The sequence below is a fragment of the Mycteria americana genome, chromosome 11, assembly GCF_035582795.1.
Source record: "Mycteria americana isolate JAX WOST 10 ecotype Jacksonville Zoo and Gardens chromosome 11, USCA_MyAme_1.0, whole genome shotgun sequence".
In the NCBI taxonomy this organism is placed as follows: domain Eukaryota; kingdom Metazoa; phylum Chordata; class Aves; order Ciconiiformes; family Ciconiidae; genus Mycteria; species Mycteria americana.
Window position 1 is genome coordinate 12,977,856 of NC_134375.1, and position 18,185 is coordinate 12,996,040.

Consider the following 18,185-nt stretch of genomic DNA (forward strand, 5'->3'; position numbering starts at 1 on the left):
AGGAGACTGAAAATACGATCAGGAAAGAAAGTTAAGAGAATTAGAAACTCTAGAAAAATTAGAGGCTATGGGAGGTACGTATAGAGCTGTGGGAAAAAGTGACTTCCAGTGTTTCATCCTGTTGTGCATCAGAAACCAGCCAGAAACCTTCCCCGCCCCCCCCCCCCCCCCCGTAAGTGATAGGGTATTGCCAAAGAGATATATTGCTTGCTTTCTCTCCCTAACAGAAGCATCGCACAAGGCTTTCACTGTCCCTTGACTCGCTCAGAGCAAGTTTATTAACGGAGGAGTTTTCCCTCAATAGCCAGACAGATGGTGTTCATCTAAACGTAGCTCTAACAACTGCATTCAACAGAAGTGTCCAAGCGCGGTGGGGTGGTGCTGGCCCTCTGCAAACCTGGTGGAGGAGGTGGGGTCGGTAGCCCAGTTCCTCACACCAAGCCCCCACAGCGAGCTCAGCCCATCCGTGCCTCCACTGGGCCCTTCGTGCTCAAAGGTTATTTGAAAGCTCTTGCAAACCAGAGGTGAATCACTCTGTACTTGTGGCATTAAACAAAAGTCAAAGGAAATAGCAAAGCAAGAACGAACTTGTTCTCCAGCATTAAAGATGAACATCTTTAATGTGAGAGCTTGCAGAGAAATCTGTCCCATCCCTGTGGATGGTCAAGGGCTGTCCTCCTCCCCGAGCCGGACCCTTAACGGAGGGCGATGTCAGAGGGCTGTTGCTTCTTGGTTTGTATTTTGTAAATATGGTGAGAGGGGATGGAAGTGGTGCTGGGCACCTGCCGATGCATTTTCTCTGGGAGCAGCTGATGCCCCAGACCAGAGCCAGGGAGGGCACTGGGGGAGGCTGGGCTGGGCTGGAGGGGAGGGTGGCAGCCTGGGGCGGTGGTGGCAGCTTCTTCTGCCAAGAACATAGGCGACTCCAAATGTTTTTGTATCTCAGGGTGTTTCTGTGGTGAAAGTAAAAGGTTTTGTGTTCACCAGCATTTATTTTGTTTTCTTTACTTTGGGCTAACGAGCCTGAGTCAGGAAACCATGCAGGGAAAATCAGTATGCTTTCCAAATAGTGCAAGATCAATTTAAATCTACAAAGTTGCAGTGGGCTATATAAAGATTTATTAATCAAAACATTTGCAAAATATTGACTGTGCACGTACACTGTTAGGCCTGAGAGATCATCTGCGAAGTAAAGCTTGAATTAATCACTTCTTCTCATACATTAATCTTTGCAGAATAAAAAATATGTAGGAGATATTTGTGGATATTTTTCTGACTATGTTTTGGTAATTTCATTCTCTAATTTAAAATTATTTCCACTCAACAGTTGTCATGCAGAGGGTAGAAACAAAAACTCAGGGTAAGCAGCCAAAGTGCGGCTCACAGAACAAATGTTGTTTTGGAGCAGGGCTGGCTGCTGTCTCCTTCCGAACCCCCGAGGGGACGAGCCCAACCTGTGAAGCTCCCGCAGAGGCCAAGCACAACTGCAGAGTAACACCGAGAGCATTTTGCTGCCTCCTTTGGCTGAAACTGCTCTGGTGAACACAGATCTAGGAAAATCTGGTTAGCAGGATTTGGCAGGGCCTGTTGCCTGCAAAAATAGAGTTGTATCACAAGAATAAAGCAGAAGAAAATGTGTTACTGTTTGAAAAAAACCCATATTTTAGTATCCAACCAAAGAAATGTTCCCATTTTTCTTTTTAAAAATTATGTTTTGTTTAAAAAGTCTTCCTTGCATTATCTAAATGCAAAATATTATAGTAAAGCATTAAGTAAATGTTAAAACATGAAAACACTCTTTACTAAAAAATTAGAAACTTTTAGGTTTTGTTCCCAATCAGAAACAAAGCAAAAACAAAAAAAGAAAAGAAAAAAAGAACACTGGAAGGCACTAAAACCCCATTTCTTCACAGCCCCAATGAGGACCTACATTTTTGACAGCTCTTTAAAAACATGAAGGCATCCACATTTCTGTCTGACAGTCTCTGTAAACTACTTGCAGTTCTTTGGTTACCAGCAAATTGCTTTAATGAAGATTTTGCTTGGAAAATATGTGGGTGTTTTAGTGTACTTAGACCTCAAAAGAAATGTCATAAAAATGAAGTACCTCTGATAAAGCAGTACATGATGTGTTTCCCCAGCTGAAATCTCCCATCCTCAGAGGGCGGCCGTCTTTCTGCCTGTGCCTGCTTTGCTGGGAGAGGCTTGCGGATAAGCAGACAGCATCCTGGCCACCACGAATGATGATGAAAGCCTTATTAAACAGTGGATATTATACTGATTAAAAACCAGTGGCATAATTTGGCCTGGGCTATTTAATTTTATTAAATGCCAAGGTATGTACCAGCATAGCCTGGAGTGCTTATGAATCAGTAAGTGCTGGCAGGCTTATTTTACTTGAAGTTGTGAACTCCCACAAAGTGACCATAGTATAGTTGATGTCTTTAATTTTAAAAAAAGAATCAATTTGTAGGGCTGGCATGATGGTAAGCAATGGCCATGATTTTATTTCATATGTGCCTTTTAGTAGTTTTATGAAGATGTTTTATAACAAAGTTTTAAAGTGCAAGGCATGTTATTATTTTATTTCCTCAGAACAATGAATAAGCGAGAAAGCCAGCGATGTATTTATAGCAGGATGTATTTAGAGAAGAAATCTTTCAGTGACTTGGTGGGGGGAGGGTAATGGGAGAGGCACACACATCCCCTAATGCAGAGAAATGATTGGGAACTCATACTTATGAATGTAGTGCCAGAGCTAAACTAGACAAATTATTACAGGCCCTAGATACCAATGTCTGCTGCTGTACACTGCCTACTACTGCAGAATCACTCTTTTGATTTTCCTTCTCAGGGAGAGAGGGAAAATAAAAAATGTATTACTCTTTTCATTACACAGCTCTCTATTTTCTGCTCCTTATATATATTTATATGTGTGTGTGTGTGTGTATATATATACACACATATATAAAAGCTCACTTGGTTACTAACTTTTATTTTTAATTTTGTTTTGCTAAGTGCACTCAACTGCTCTGTGTGTGCCAAGGGTGGGTGAGGGCAGCTGCAGGAGACGCTTGTGCCTCACGTGCTGCACCTACCGCCGGGTGCTGCTGGGGCAGCCCAGCCCACAGCGATTTTGGGAGCTATCTGTTTAATCTTTGGAGACAGAAATTCATTCTGAGGAAAAGAGTGAATCCTAATGTAAATCCATAAAACCAAACTATTCTCTGTATTAAATCCATTACTTAATGGAATAAACTTTATCTTTTGCCAACTAATACAATAGGCACAGAATGCAGTATCTCTCTTCTAACAGATAATTTTGATAGATATGGGGAGAGAGGTATGTGTATATTAAACAGGAGCAAAAGGATTGTTTTATGGTTTAGACTTAAGGAGAAATTTTCAAAATCTTTGTGTGACTCAGTAGCCTGGAAGAATTTCTCTGTTAGAGAGTGTCTTTGAACTGGAACAGTGTCGGTGTTTATAGCCATTTTCTGTAGAAGCTAGTTCTCGATCTATAATAGTTTTACTTTACCTATTTCACTAGATAAGGCATATAGACAAATATATTAAAAATATACATATATAAAAATAAATATAGCAATACTGACTTGTAAACCTCATGCAGAACAGATTTCATGAAATAAGAGTAAAAATGTTTCATCCTCTAGACAATGCTGAAATGTCTTACCACTGTAAGTGAGAATGAAAACTGGAATGGTTCAAAAATTTATTCTGAACTATTAATTTTGAAAACTTTAGAAAGTCCTCTTTACTTGCAGTAATGCTGGAGAAATGTTATTATTTTCTAATGTAACGTAAACCAGCGTGTGTCTGTGCTTGTGCACATCTGTACAAGTCGGCGTGGGAGAGGGTGCGGTAAACCAGATACATCACTCATTATAAGCCTAACAAAACTGCTAAGTAAAATGTTTATAAGAAGCAAAACAGTGCATGCATCATAAGAAAAAAAAGGCAGAGAATCAGAGACATTGAAAAAAAATACTCAGTTTGATTCTGAGTCACTGGAAAATGTACCTCCTGAAAACATCAAAAATCAGCATGTTAGGCTTAATGTTTTGCTCTGAAGAAACAGTGGTTTCTGATGGGAAACTGTTTCATGAAATGTTTTCCAACCAGCTTTAGCACAAATACTGCCAATTGTCATTGTGTGGGAAAGTGAAGAATTTATTTTATTTTAGCTTCGATTCCAGCAGTGTGCAGGAAAGTGGCCTCTTTAATAGAAGTCTTTGAGTCAGAGAAGTGGCAGTGAGGAACATCGCCGTTAATGGGACAATAGCCCTGATGTGCCTCTGCCCCTCTCCTGACCCTGCGTAAGCAAAAGCGTTGTTATGAAACCCACTCAGTAAAATGGTGTTTCTTCAGACAAGCTCATAAAATCAAATAATGATTGAACTGCCAAATTTCTGGATGTTCAGAGCTGATCATTGCTTTCCCATTTTATTTTATTCTGTTTTTTTTTTTTTTAACCAAGCAGGAAGAACTGCCAGCTAGAGCAGAACTTTTCTGCAGCTGCCCACCTTACTCTTTTTCTCTTTTCCTAGGGCTTTAACAATTGATCTGTCCCACTGATGTTTCTGTATGTTTGCTGTAATTTAGCTATATCGGCATACCGTCATTTGAAGTAGCTTTTGGTTTTGAGGGCTCATTTAAAATCAAAGAGGAATCAGCTTTGGCATTCCCTGGTGACTGGTGGGGGGGGAGAGGGGCTGACAAAATTCATGCTGTGTCTTTCACTGAGGAGTTTGAGACCAAGTTTTCTCTTTTTCTTTTCATATTTGTTGCCATATTTCTTCATCTGGCCTTTCGTGGGCCTTTTTTTCCCTTGCTCTGTTATGGCTCCTGTGAGCTGTGCAAGATTCTTCAGGAGTCTTAATTCCGTTTGAAATTTGTCATCATAAAAGAAGCATCGAACCCTCAGTGGGGGTAAAAAAAAAGTTTCAGTATTTGATGTATGGGTTTGCTTTCTTTGTTTGTTTGTTTTTAAATTTTTTAGAAATTCTGTTGGATAGATTTGAAGCCTGGGTTGACAGAGAGCCTCTAAATAGAGAGAATTTACCCATGAGAATATCTGCCTTTGAGGTTAATTCAGTTTTCCAAACTCCTAATTAAATAGAGAAGTTGAAGGAAGCCATGGTAGTTTGCATGGGTGGTGGGGTGGATCTGGCGTCAGGACCCAGGTCCTCGTTTGAAGGTGGCCTGCCCTTAGCCAGGGAGCCCAAGAGAACTGCACCAGGAGAACAGCTAACCGCTGATGCGGTGTCACCAGCCAAATGTTTCAGGGGCACAGGATCCTTCTTACCTCAATTTGGGAAAACTTCAGAACAGTCATGATAAACGGCAGTTATATCCACTTTATGGCACTGTAAAGCAACGTCTGTATGCCAGAGCCGGCTGGCAGAGGTGTTAGGAACAGCTCTCTCCTTCTTTGCTGCAGATAGCAAGTTTCCTAATACAGCAGGAAAAAGAGCAACGTTTCATCCTTTCGGGGGGACCCTGGGATGCCTCAAGCCTTTCCACCTTAGGAGCCCGTCTGAAGCTCCCAATCTCTTGCTTGTTTTCAGAGCAACAAGCTCTGAAAAATGCCTTCACCAGCAGAAGTTAGCAGAATGAACAGCAGTTTAATCCTCTTCTCCAAAATTCAAATACCTGCCTGTTTTTTTACCAGCCAAGCCTTCCAGCTTGTTACCTTGCTAAGATTGTGGGCCGGGTTTAACCCAACCAGGGTAATATCATAGAGGTTAAGCCCTGTAACTTCTTTCCTTTGCTCTGCATCAGCGTTTGTCTCCTACTTTTCTCTGCTAGAAGCAGGAATACAAAAAAGTACTTCTAGCTCAGCCAGTGGATGATTTTTATCAGCTCATTTTAGTCAATAAAGAAAGAAGTCAATCACTCCTGGAAAATAGCACTTTCCAGTACTGTATATACTTGGCCAGTACAATCGTAGAATAAATCAATAACCACATTAATCAATACGATGTAAACTGCTGATCTCTGTGGATAAATTGTACCGGTATAAGAAGGCTTTCAAATAAATTCTAAACCCACTCAAACTGCATAGGCTTTAAATCTACTAAGGGCAGTGGGACATGTGAAAGATTTGTGCCGTTTCTCTTTAAAATCTCTGGGAAAGCAGGGCTGCAGAATAATGTAATTAAATCATGCTAGCAGTGCTCACACTCTCACACACAACGTCTACTTCAATGAGAGCCCCAGAAAATATCCCTTAACTCAAATCTGCCAGCAACTGGGGATTTCTGGCATGGTGCGATACCTCAGGAGAAAAGGCCAGGCTGAATAGGAAGGGGCGCACAGAGAAGGCTGAGCTGCAATCTGGTTATTTTACAGCCCCAACAGCTGTAGGAGGTTTTGCTCTTCTAGGCACCTCCGTTTTTTATAAAACCCTGAACCTAAGCATCTCGGTTTTTATTTTACATATTGCCATGATAACAGTCCCATGCAAGACCACTGGCAGAGACTTACAGACACGTTGCTTCTAAGGGAAAAACTGGGTTATGCCTAAGGAAACTGGACTCGCGGCAGCAGCGTGGCTTGCAGCAGCTTGTCCCTCTGCTCCAGCTGCATTGCCCTGTGTGCATGGCTGGCAAACAAGCAGAAGGAGACAAACAGGAATGTAATTTGTGAAAATTTGCGTTGGGCTTTTCACCATGGGTATGAATGTTTTGTGGAAAAGGAAATTGTTAGGAGGTCATGAAAGCCATGAAGTTGTACATAGCATTAGTAGGAATGCAGAAGGGATGTGCACAGGTGGTGGGTATGGGATGAAGGGAGATTTCATGCGTTAGCATAAAACTTAATAGAGCTACGCTGAGCAGGTTAGGGTCATACCAGCTATTTCTGGCAGAGCAGAAGCCAGAGCCATGCATGGCAGTGTCCAAGCCAGTGCCTTAATTAACCTGGCCCATCTCCTACACTGTCTGTAGAGAGCTGTATTTACTCAAGTGCAAAAATTCTAGAGACTTGAACGTATCTTGTGAAAAACTTGCATATTATAAGGGGTCTTCTAGTATCCTTTTGTGTTTCAGAATTATTCCAATTCATTCTCTAAGGATGGGAAATATTTGTAGCCGTTTTTTTAGTACTGAAAGATATTGGCATATATAGAATAGGTTAAGTAAAGAAATGATACATAACACTATTATTAATATGACATTTTAATTGCTACATCAGACATATCTCCAAGAACAAAGTGCTGGGAATTGATAAAAAGAAGAAGTTCATATTAAAAAAAGCCTGAATGATTGAAGCCGTTTAGAGGCCTTTATTGTACCATGCCGTCAAAATGTCCAACTGACCTTTTCTACGTGGTAAATTTCTCCAAGAAAGATTTTATACAAACTATTTTAATAGCACTGATTTTTTTTCCCTCCCTCATAGTTTTTGGATTAGATAATGGTCAGAACAAGAGGAATGCCAAATACTTACATATACTCTGAAGATGACCAGGGGCATTATACATATATACTAAGTCTCTGCAACGTTGTTTAAATTTTTAGGTAGATATTTCTGAATGCATCATTTGCGATTCTTTTACACTTTCAGTCCGTAACAATCCTGTAAGTGGCAGCCCTCCATTAATTCACACTCAGTAGCAGAAGGCAGCGTATAGACATTATCTCAGCTCCGTGGCTGAGGTAGGCTGGACCACTCCTTGGCATAAATAATGCACAGACTGCAAGGCGATGCGCATTCCCACACTACCTGTGCTTTGAAGAGCTCATCATCCTTGTAGCAATAGGTCAATAGTCCTCTGCTAGTATTATCATACCTCAATCAACATTTACCCAAGGGCCATATTGTGGCTGCACCTACATAGGCACTTGAAACCTAATATTCAGGAGCACTGAGATGCAGCGACTCTCTGGCACTTCAAGGGAAATTGTGGGGGACAGTGCCTTGGAAATATGAGTACCAGAGGGGATCAAAGGCATTGGTTTGTTCAGAGTGGGACAAGTTCTGCCCTAGCTTTTGCCCAGGGAAAGACAAAGAGCAGTTGGACACATGCTCCCTGAAAAGATAAAAATCTGTGGAGGGGTGTAGAAGGGGGGCAGGATCCCCAGACACTGGCACACAGCAGCCCAGTGTGTCCCAAAACCTCTCTGAGCAGATTAATTCTCTCTTCCACACAGGCTCTGCAAATCATTGGGGGAAATTCTCTGCGACTGCAGTAGAGTCAGATATTAATAAAATATTTTTCCGCTTTTACAACACATTTATACGTAAGTGTGATTTAGAGCTCTGTGTCAAGTCATCACCAGGACTGTATTCCAACGACCTGCAGAAAACACAGGGTGTTTCTGCACTTCAGGATAATGTTGATTTAGAGGCTGGTACAATAGCACACATGGGCTATTTTATTTAGTTTCTTGGCATTTGTATTCAAAAATTGCCCTATAAAGAAGGAAGAAGGCATTAAAAAAAGTTTAAATGCTCTTAAATCACAAAGAAACATTGTGTTTAGAGTGAACTGAAACATTTGGATAGACTCAAAATTGCTTTTTTCATGGAGAAATATTTTGTTGATGTGTTAAATTTAAAATGAAAATCTCTCACTGTGTCTCTTTTTCATTTTTTGGTACTTTGCTTAGGTTATCAAAATAAAATAGGTATTACTCTTCTAGCTATTTGAAAACTTAGGCTGGGCTGTGATTTGATCTGGTGCCTGTAAAGTCCAGTAAGACTGGGCCCAAGGTTCCCTGCATTGGGCACCTTTAAGTGGGGTTTTTAATTCAGCTTCCTAGTTGCTAAAAATCAGGAGCATTGCAGAGTTTTTTGTTTTACTTTTTCCATTGTTTTAATTTTGACTTCTTGTTTTATGGGATTTATACTGTTCCTATTTTCAAACTTTTTCCTGCAACTGAGTAATAAAACTATTTTTTTGACCCTTTTTTCTTTTAATGAAAGCTGCCGGTCATCTTAACCCTTTCTATTTCAGCATCAGGTGCTTTAATAACATTTTTCATATAAAAAAGAGAGCTTGACTTTCACTGCTTTGGGCAGCTCAGGCATGAGTTCATCCTAGTAAAACACCAAAAAAGAATTGGGGAATCGAAGAGAAGAAAATGAACCTGCACAGGTTAGAGGGCTACATTGATTAGGGAGGATGGGGGGACTATGATTATATCTATATTTAAAGGTATTCTCCTTAAGACTGCTTAGAAGTTCTGCTCCCAAGGCAGAATAGTTACTTGGCAATCCACTTGTGCTCCAGCTCTAAGGGAGTTCAGCAAGGGAATAGCTTTACTCATATTAGTGGTTTTCCTAGGTTGTCCCTTACTTTAAAAAAGGCTACTCCCATGGGAATGACAAAAAGGACTAATGTAGAAATTATGAGGTTACATGAAGAGCCTGATTTTGAAAAATATCTTCTACAGTGAGAAAAGTACCTTGCAAAGAACATCAGTAATGCATACAGAAATGAAAACAAATCTGAAGAATGATTCATTGTTTAGTTTCACTACAAAGAAAAATGTTTTTACTTCATTAGGGTATTATCAATAATTTTAATACCATATCCACTTCTTTCTAAACTGTTCTCTTCTTTTGAAAGCTATGTTAAACCTTTTCCTCGTAACTCCTGTGATTAGCATCTTTGTAGAAATCCCGGAGGACAGGCTTCTAAAAGTGGCATTATATTTCTAGAGTCTCCCTGTAATTAAGTATCTATCAGGCCTTCTATTCAGTTGTATATAACTGCTCTGCCGAAAATCTCTCTTCGCTTGAATAAAAAGAGATGTTTTGTTTAAACTTAGCAGAAGGATTGCATTTATGTTATGAAAGATAAGAATTTTAGATTCAGGTTAACTGAAAAAAAAAATGTACCCATTGCTTACTGGACACAAGAAGGTCTACAAGTGAGCTGCCATGGCAGAGGGCAGTTCCTGCTGGAGACCTGCTGGGAAGGGATGATGCAAAAACCTCTGTCAGAGCTCCACCAAATAGTGGTCAACTCCATGAAATATTTTGTTGAATTCAGTATGGGGATTATTAAACATCACCAGGTGTAAGTGATATTTGCTTATCCACAGTAAAGAAAAAACCCCAAGTTTCTACAGTCACTTCTTTAGTGAGACTGCAGCTGCACAGCCGTGAGAACATGAAATACGCGCTCTTTTGGCTTTGATAGTGTCAACACAAGATGCAAAATTTTAACGGTGAGAGCAACTCCAAGTGAAACACCTTGTCCTAGAGACTTAATATCCTTTTCATCCTCTGGAGTCCTTAGATCAAAATTGGACATGGTTCTGTAATGTGTGCTTTTGCAATATTTTTATCATTTATGATTTTATTTTATGTCAATGCGTGTGGAGTTCTTCCTGGAAGTCCAACACATGGGGTCTGTGAATAATGTTAGATATTTGGTGTCTTTGGGTTTTGGTAGCTTCCTACATGAATTCACATTTTAGACTCTCTTGCTGCCAATTTGGCCTCCCATACCCATGGATAAGAAACATGTTTATGCTGTTCGAAGGATTATCATGCACAGATGAACCTCGATCCCTTTGCTCATTCGTGTGCTTACACATCACTGTCCCCATTTGAACCTTTTTCTTTTAAAAAATATTGGGACATATTTGATTCACTTGTAGTTATAAATGGTTACAAAGATGACACAGCACGTATTTGACAGTGGTGAAAAGAAAATATACTTCAGAGTAAAGTGGGAAAGCAGAAAAAGTCCCCCAATAATGATATGAGACAAAAAAATACCTTTTATTGGATGTTGTTAAAGTTAATGTGTGTGACTTCACATTTTGAGCTGTATCTACTGACTTGAAAGCCATGCTCACTCTGGTGTTTAATTTGTCATTCTAATAACTCAATAGATTGAAGGGCTTAATTAGATGCTTTTATTTATATGTCAAGATGATGAAAATCAATGTTCTTCTCATTTACCTTCATACCCAGCCCAAAGATGAATTTACACTTCCAAGCTACAGCAAAGAAAAACAATACCAGGTGAGAGAGCAACTGAACCTACTTGAAGACAGATATATTTCAATCTCCTTTCAAAAAAGGTATTCAGCATGTCTGTAAGTTTTGTTGATCAGAATACTCTTTGCATGAAAAAGTCCTTTAAAATGTGTTTGAGAATATGTAAGGTATCTCATATTATAAAAGGTACTGTCTCATTCAGATCTGGTTCAATGCTTGTTGATGCCATTGAAAGTCTTTCTATTGAATTCAATGGGCTTTGGGTTGGTACATATGATTCCTTTTATTTAAGTTTCCCCTTTCTGAAGAGAATAGTACAGTACACTTCATTTAATGCATTGTATGACACCCTCTGTAATACAAACAAGTGCAAAAAGTAAACAAATAGCTTTTATTTAATTGAAAGTGGGGGTTTTTTACAGGTTACATTAAAGAATGTGAGATAAATATCCACGTCACAAGCAATTGCAAGTCTCTTCTTCTCTCAGTTATAACAGCTTGGCACAGGTCTTTCATGCTTGACATACCATTACACTGGAGTTTCAATAAGAACTACTGCTTGTAAAAAATTTGAGACCACTTTCCTCACAAATTCAAGTTATGTTTGGCACCACTCCATTTAATTAATGCATATACATTTATCCATTCCTTTCAAAGCTTATTTTTAAAAATTAATTTAATATTGATACTTAATGTTTTCTTAATAATATACCACTTCTATCTCCCTCCCCCACCCCCGCTATTTTTCTTTATCAGGAATGTTGGTCGTGGCGAAGTGTTAAGATAAAATCGACACATGTTTTATTTTTAAAAGTCCATGGCTGAGCATTGCTTTAATCATCAAGAAAAAGGGTATATAAGAACAGAACTCAATAGCAGGATCCCAGATGTCAATATATGGTTTGACCTTTGGGACAATTTTATTCCTCCAGAGCTTAAACCTGTAAAATATAAGCATACAAAATTTTCTGACAAGACTAAACTAGTGTCAAAAAAAAATTTTTCTATTCATTCTAGCATAACAGTAATCTTTGTTCTATTTTCAAAATGAAACGTTACCCACAAATGTTATTTCTATTATTTATTTTTTACGTTGTAGCAGCAGGTCCATGGAGTATGATTTCAAATCAGCTTCCCACCCTCCCCACCTCCTAGAAATTCACTAGTAGTGAATTTCTACTTTCAGGAGGGTTTTGGCTAGTTTGTTGCAAAACTATGTTCCATTTTGCATGTATAATAAGGTATTCATGAGGGCAGAGACCGGACCCTGGGCAACCCCTCCCCAGCCGTGGAGCGGGGCTGAGGTGCTCTGTCTCAGCAGCAGCAGCTCCAGAGCAGATTAAGAGCCGTGTTACACGTGAGAGCTGCAGCTTTGACTTTAACGAGAAAGCTTATTTCTCTGTCCTTCCCTGAGCATTACAGGCCAGGGCAGATGGAGACCTACACTAAAAATAAGGTCACATCTAGGTATTGTGCAAAATACTTTCTCCACTAATGAATCTGAGAGTACCAGAGACTAATCTACATGTCCCCAGCATTACAAAGCAACAGGAGGGAGGCCACCTGCGGTAATGGAAAGTCTGCTAATCTATTGTGCTTCTTAGAGGCACTGAGATTTCTTATTATGCAATAACATTCAGAGAAAAAAAACCCCTCACGTACTTGATATTTTTGGAATCCTAATTTCCTCACTGCTGCTGCCATCCCCACCGTCACTGACAGTTCTTATTTCTATGAGATAATCTTCTTCAAATGGTACCAGAAGTTCAGCTGAAGTGTTGTTTGTCTCCAGTATATGCGTTTTGCTATGTCTGTTTTGTCTATACAAAATCTAAGTAAAAAGGGATTAGAAAACAAGAGTTATTCAAAATTTTTTTTTAAGTTTTAATGGATATTTTTTGGCTGAGAACAACTTCTGTCATGTCCCAAACTTTTCAGAGAACTATCAGCATCCTGCAGATTATTAAACTTAATTCAAAACATAGAAATACACTCTGCAGAATTTTGTGATGGAGGCCACAGCGGGAATTTACTCCAACTTTCAGGAGAGCCTTTGTCTGCTAGAACTGAGGCTTACCTTGGAAGTAGGGTTATGAAATCCTTATCTAATACACTTGTGATCTTCTGTAAATATGGAAGTTAGGCACACCTTTAAACAAGACTTCAGTCTGTAACACCTTTTACGTCCAGAACTCATCTGACATTTCAGGAACTGAGGGTTTAGGGTGTTTTTTTTTTTAATTTTGCCTGGTTGTGGTGAGCATTTATAGTCAAATAGAAATATTCACATTGACTTCTGTGCAAAATTACCACCTGCTAATGAAAACCTGGGACATTGCATAGCAGTATGTTTTTTTTAAAAACATACTTCAAACATACTTTAAAAACAGACTTCAAGAAAGGACAGGAATTTGGATAGCAGCGTCTGGGTTTCCACTTAGGAAGCACATTTCTACTAAACTAAACATGACGGATCCAGTGCCTACTTGCACTTAGGCCTTTTTGCTAACGAATCATTGGGCCAAGGTGCAGAGCAGCCTGGGGAATCTAGACAGGGATCCTACAGACTCTGATCAGCTTTTTTCCTCCAAGAAGCCTTTATTCCTTGCTAGCACAGCAATGACAGTGTTTGACTCCTTTCTCTTGACAGTCTTTTGACATATTTATGCTAAAAAGAGAAACTGAAGAGCAAAGCAGAAGGAGAAACAGGGATCATACAATAAATACTGCAGCAAGTACTTAAAGCACTCTTTCCACATCAAAATGTAATAAGCAAGCGTAGCCTAGAAGCAGGTAGGTTAGACACAAAGGAAGAAAGCTTCATAGTCTAGTTTTAACTTTTTCCCCAGTGTGTGGAGCTACTCAAACATAGTCACTAGGGTGGAAAAGAAGATGGTCTCAAGAAAGACTGCAAGGTGGGGGTTTTTTTGTTTCCTTTTCCTCCCTAGGCATAAATAACACTGTGTAGACACTAAAATGCCTAGCAACATGAGGATCTGGATCCTGAGAACCTTTCCTCATGTAAGCACTCTCCACCTCCATTTTTACAATCCTTCAGGAGTAAAAAAGTCTTTCCATAAGTCTTTTGAGGTCAGAGCCTCTGCAAACTTTAAACTAAATTTTCCTTTCCTTAAAAAATAGATTTATGGAAGTGCTTTTTACTTCACTCACATTGATCTTTATGTGCGTATCTTCCTATCTGTTTTCAAAGGAACATTTATGAATTGCCAGAGAGTGAAAACTTTTAAATGTGTTTTATGCCTGTCTTTAATGCTTAAGAGACTGTTCTCTACTTCTTATAGATGTGTGAAAGTCTTTCCCCAAAAAGATGTGAATGCAAGAATCTTAGATGAGTAAGATTACAAGAGAAAAGGGACAAGAGAGATCCAGCGTTGGGGACAGAAAATCCCTGTGTCGGGATAAAGAAGTCCTACTCTGAATGAACACAGCCATTCTTCCATTTGTATAAATGTCAGCCAGCCATGCCAATAACTCCAGAAAAGTCACTGCTTTCCAGGTAATGAACAGTCGCCTTTCAACAAGTCACCGTACCTTTATTATAAACAACGTGTCCAATTAATGAGATAAAAAAATTACTTACTTTGTAGCCTAGCACCTCTGATTCATTTTCCATTGTTTTTACGTGTTCCCAGTTCAAGCAGATTTTGGAATTTGTCAGCTTCCAGGCAATGTTTGCCGGGGGTTGACTTGGTGCTTTAAAAAAAAGATGATGATAATCACAAGATACAGCTCAATATTAATTTGCATAGTGTAATTGAATGAGCTGCTGACATGGAAGTAGCAAATGCATGGGTGATTCAAATCTAGAAGAGTAAAAAATATTTTCCAGTCTATCATTGCTCTCATATTAGTCAGAATAAAGATCTATTCATAGCACAAACCCACTTACTGTGAGAGTTCATTTTCGAAATTAGGAAAAGCCTGACAGTGTCTGACAGTTCAAGTTATATTTGATAGATTTTGTTTAAGTACTATGTTGTTCCTATCTATATTTTAATGTATTAGAGAATGTTTTGCCGTATGGATTTCAGAAAAAGCTAAAACTAAGAGCAAAATACAAAAGACAAGATTTTCATCAGCCATGAGGACAGGTTACAAAGAGCTACACATTAAAGTCTCCATGCGATCCATCATGAAACATTGTAGGATTTTATAAATTCTCAGCACAATAGGCTGAGAGTAGCTTTTCAAAGGCTTTTTATGCCTAAGTGCCAGTACTTTGAAAATTTACCTACAAGTGACTGAAATTGAATCCTGTGTGAACATGTGAAGTTGAAACTGTGCTTTTGAACTGTATCTCAGGTTTAGAACAACACATTATCTCCTTCTCCATGGTGTGTCCTCCCGGACCCTTCCTGGGAGGATGGCACTGGGGGTGTTAGAGGAAATAAGGACTTGAACAGAATCAAGAAAAAGGAGGAGAGATTTGGAGAAACATGTTGTGAGCATCCCAGACCTCACTTTAAAATGCTTAACTTCTGGGATCCTTCTTTTCTCCCTACAGTTCCTATATATTGAGGATTAATGTATGTAACTTGGAAGGTACTGTTGATTTGGTAATACTCCACAATTGCTTTCATTTCCCATGGATATAGAATAAATTGATGGTGTCTGTTGTTTCACATCTGTCTGCTTCATGACTGTGGGGAAGTTTAATCCATCCCACCGGTAGGGAAAGGGGGTGTTAGTGGACCACCCAGGCGAATATAAGCAGATGTCCTTCCATGAGCCATACTGTCAGTGCTGGAAAAAGATTAATTTTCTTTCTGAAGGCATTTATATACATTCACCTACATACAACTGCAAATTTACTTAAATGCTGTTTCAAACCTCTTTGTTGCTTTCAGCAAATATTTTATATAAGGAATTTGGTAACAAAAAACTCACGAGAGGCAAAGGATGTCAAATACTTCATTGACTGTGTACTCTGAAAAGCCTTGGAAGCACTCAAAAATGGGTGAATACTGCCTTATTCAAAGCTTTTTAGCATAGCACTTAAAACCATCATAATTCATAGTCTTTGAGCTGAAAAACCACCACAGGATGATTTTCAAAACAAAATTATCTGGTTTTGCTATGCAGCCAGGGACCACGTGGTACCATAGCACTTCCCCAAATCCATAGAAATATCCGCAGGCAAAAACACTGCAAACAGTTCTTCAGATCTAAGATTAGCAGATCATTTCCGCAACTAATTTCTTGTAATCAACATTGTCAAGAATAATAGAAGTCCCAAGTACATGCTTAAGTTTATTAAGTTAACGATGTTACTCTCATGTTTTAAGTAACACTTGGCTTTGTTGCTGTGCTGAGTTGAGGTTTATCCTTGCAAACTGTTTCTAATATCTATATGTGTCGATGTACATATTTGTAAAGAAAAAGAAAAAGCAAAGAAATTTCTGAAATCCATGACATATAAGTAAAGAAGCAGAAGTGCTGAGCTTCACAACAGCTCCTAATGGAGCAGTATGTTCATGGAAGGAGGACATCATTTCCACTTTCCTAAGTAGTTTAAACTTAAATCAGGATATCAACTTAGGCCTTAAATTGATCTTAGATAAGCATGTTTCAATCAGAATTGCACCTATTTGGCAGAAGGACCATTTTAGTTTTGCTTAGTCTCTACAATAATGGCATGCACAGAACATTGTAGGAATCCTGGACGATGAGTAGGAAGACAGAGCTATTACCTTGAAGCTAAAGCTCCCGCTGTAGATGCACATTGTTTATATTCTCTTGACATATTATCTTTACTCATATTGGAAGTGCTTGCATCTTTCAGAGACTAGAGCTTAAAATTTTAATATATGTTTTCAAATATTAAAAGGGTTATTTTGACTTTAATTTTTAAATGAACCATTAGCACAATCCTGAATTTGACAGAAGATGAAGTCAATGTAAAACAAAAGCAAATTTATTCTTTATATGTCTTGTCACTTGACTGCCATGTCTTTAACTTGTCTTTCATACATATGTACATATGAATACAGAGAATAATTTCCAGACATGGGTCTATTTTCCATTAAGAAATTGCCTGTAAGAAGAGTCCTGTTTGAGTCCTTAAGAAATACCTTCTCTGGCTTTATTTTGGTTTCTATTATTTACATTAAATGGTAACTTTTATCATTAACTCATTTTACAAGTTGGTTCCTGTCTTGCACTTTGAGTAATAGCATGGAACAGCACATAGACAAGAGGAAAATTGGTGAAAGACAGGAGAAATATTTCCCTTTTTGTGCAAAAGGGCTGATCAATTGTTTACTGGGAAAACAAAGTCCAAGGAAAGTATAAAGAAAGAGGAATGTTTAAAAAGTAGTGAATTTTGGGCACTCTGGTACATAGCAGATTACCAAGATTTCCTGCATTATGACTATTTTACTCTTAGTGAACTTCTACTTCATGGGTTCAATCCTGCAGGATGGTGCTCAGTGCTTCCTTGATACCTTGGAGGATGGCCCCATGAAAGCATTGGTTTCATGGAATTGCTTCTCACAAACAGAATAGCATATGTTTTTGCTTCTACAATTGCAGAAAATCTAAAAAATTAATGACTAAATAGTATTTATATGAATGTATCCCATATGCTACCCTCTGTAGTGCACAGTTTAGAGGTCTCAAAAAAGCACTGTATTTGGAGCATTCAACAGTTTCCTTTAAAAAACCAAACCCATATTCCCACACCCAAATCTATTGTTTGACCTGTGGAACATCTTTCCTTTATTGACTCTGCATTTCTTTTGAAAGCAAGTGGTATGCTGTTGCAATGCAAGAGGAAATCCTTCCTAACAGTTGCTACTCTATAGGACCGCAAACACCAGTGTTATCTAATTTTGTTATCTAATTTCTAGGTGTACAGAATTACTTTAGCGTATAAATAGAATAGGGTAAATGAAATAACCTTCCCAGGTCTGATTTAAGTTGATGAGAATTTTGGCTTCCACCGAGAAAGAACTGAAGCCCAAGCTAAACATTATATTAATGTCTTAAATACCAGAGTCTGAATAAACTTGATGGTGACTACAAAAATATTGTCAGGGAAGAGATAGAGAAGTTTCTTAGTCACAGATTTTGTTGCTTAATTTTATGAAGAGATTTGGGATCCAGTTTTCTTTGATATTGCCACATTTATCAGACATAGGTCACGGTAAGCTGAAATGTCACTATCACACTTGGGAGTTTGCAAC

At 38.7% G+C, this 18,185-nt stretch overlaps 1 protein-coding gene across 5 annotated transcripts in view; it reads right to left on the reverse strand.

The window, feature by feature from the left end:
• Positions 1-5,327: 5,327 nt before the first annotated feature.
• LOC142415435 (contactin-6-like) overlaps positions 5,328-18,185 on the reverse strand; it is a 92,410-nt gene continuing 79,552 nt past the window's right edge. For 4 of the 5 annotated variants that reach the window (XM_075513771.1, XM_075513768.1, XM_075513769.1 and 1 more), the window contains 3 exons: positions 14,582-14,694; positions 12,643-12,811; positions 11,690-11,921 (listed from right to left, as the gene is read on the reverse strand). In XM_075513771.1, the coding sequence (XP_075369886.1) occupies positions 11,821-11,921; positions 12,643-12,811; positions 14,582-14,694 (383 nt within the window). In that variant the 3' untranslated portion in view covers positions 11,690-11,820. Of the gene's footprint in view, positions 5,474-11,689; positions 11,922-12,642; positions 12,812-14,581; positions 14,695-18,185 lie in introns of those variants that run through there. The other variant, XM_075513767.1, reaches the window with a different exon arrangement.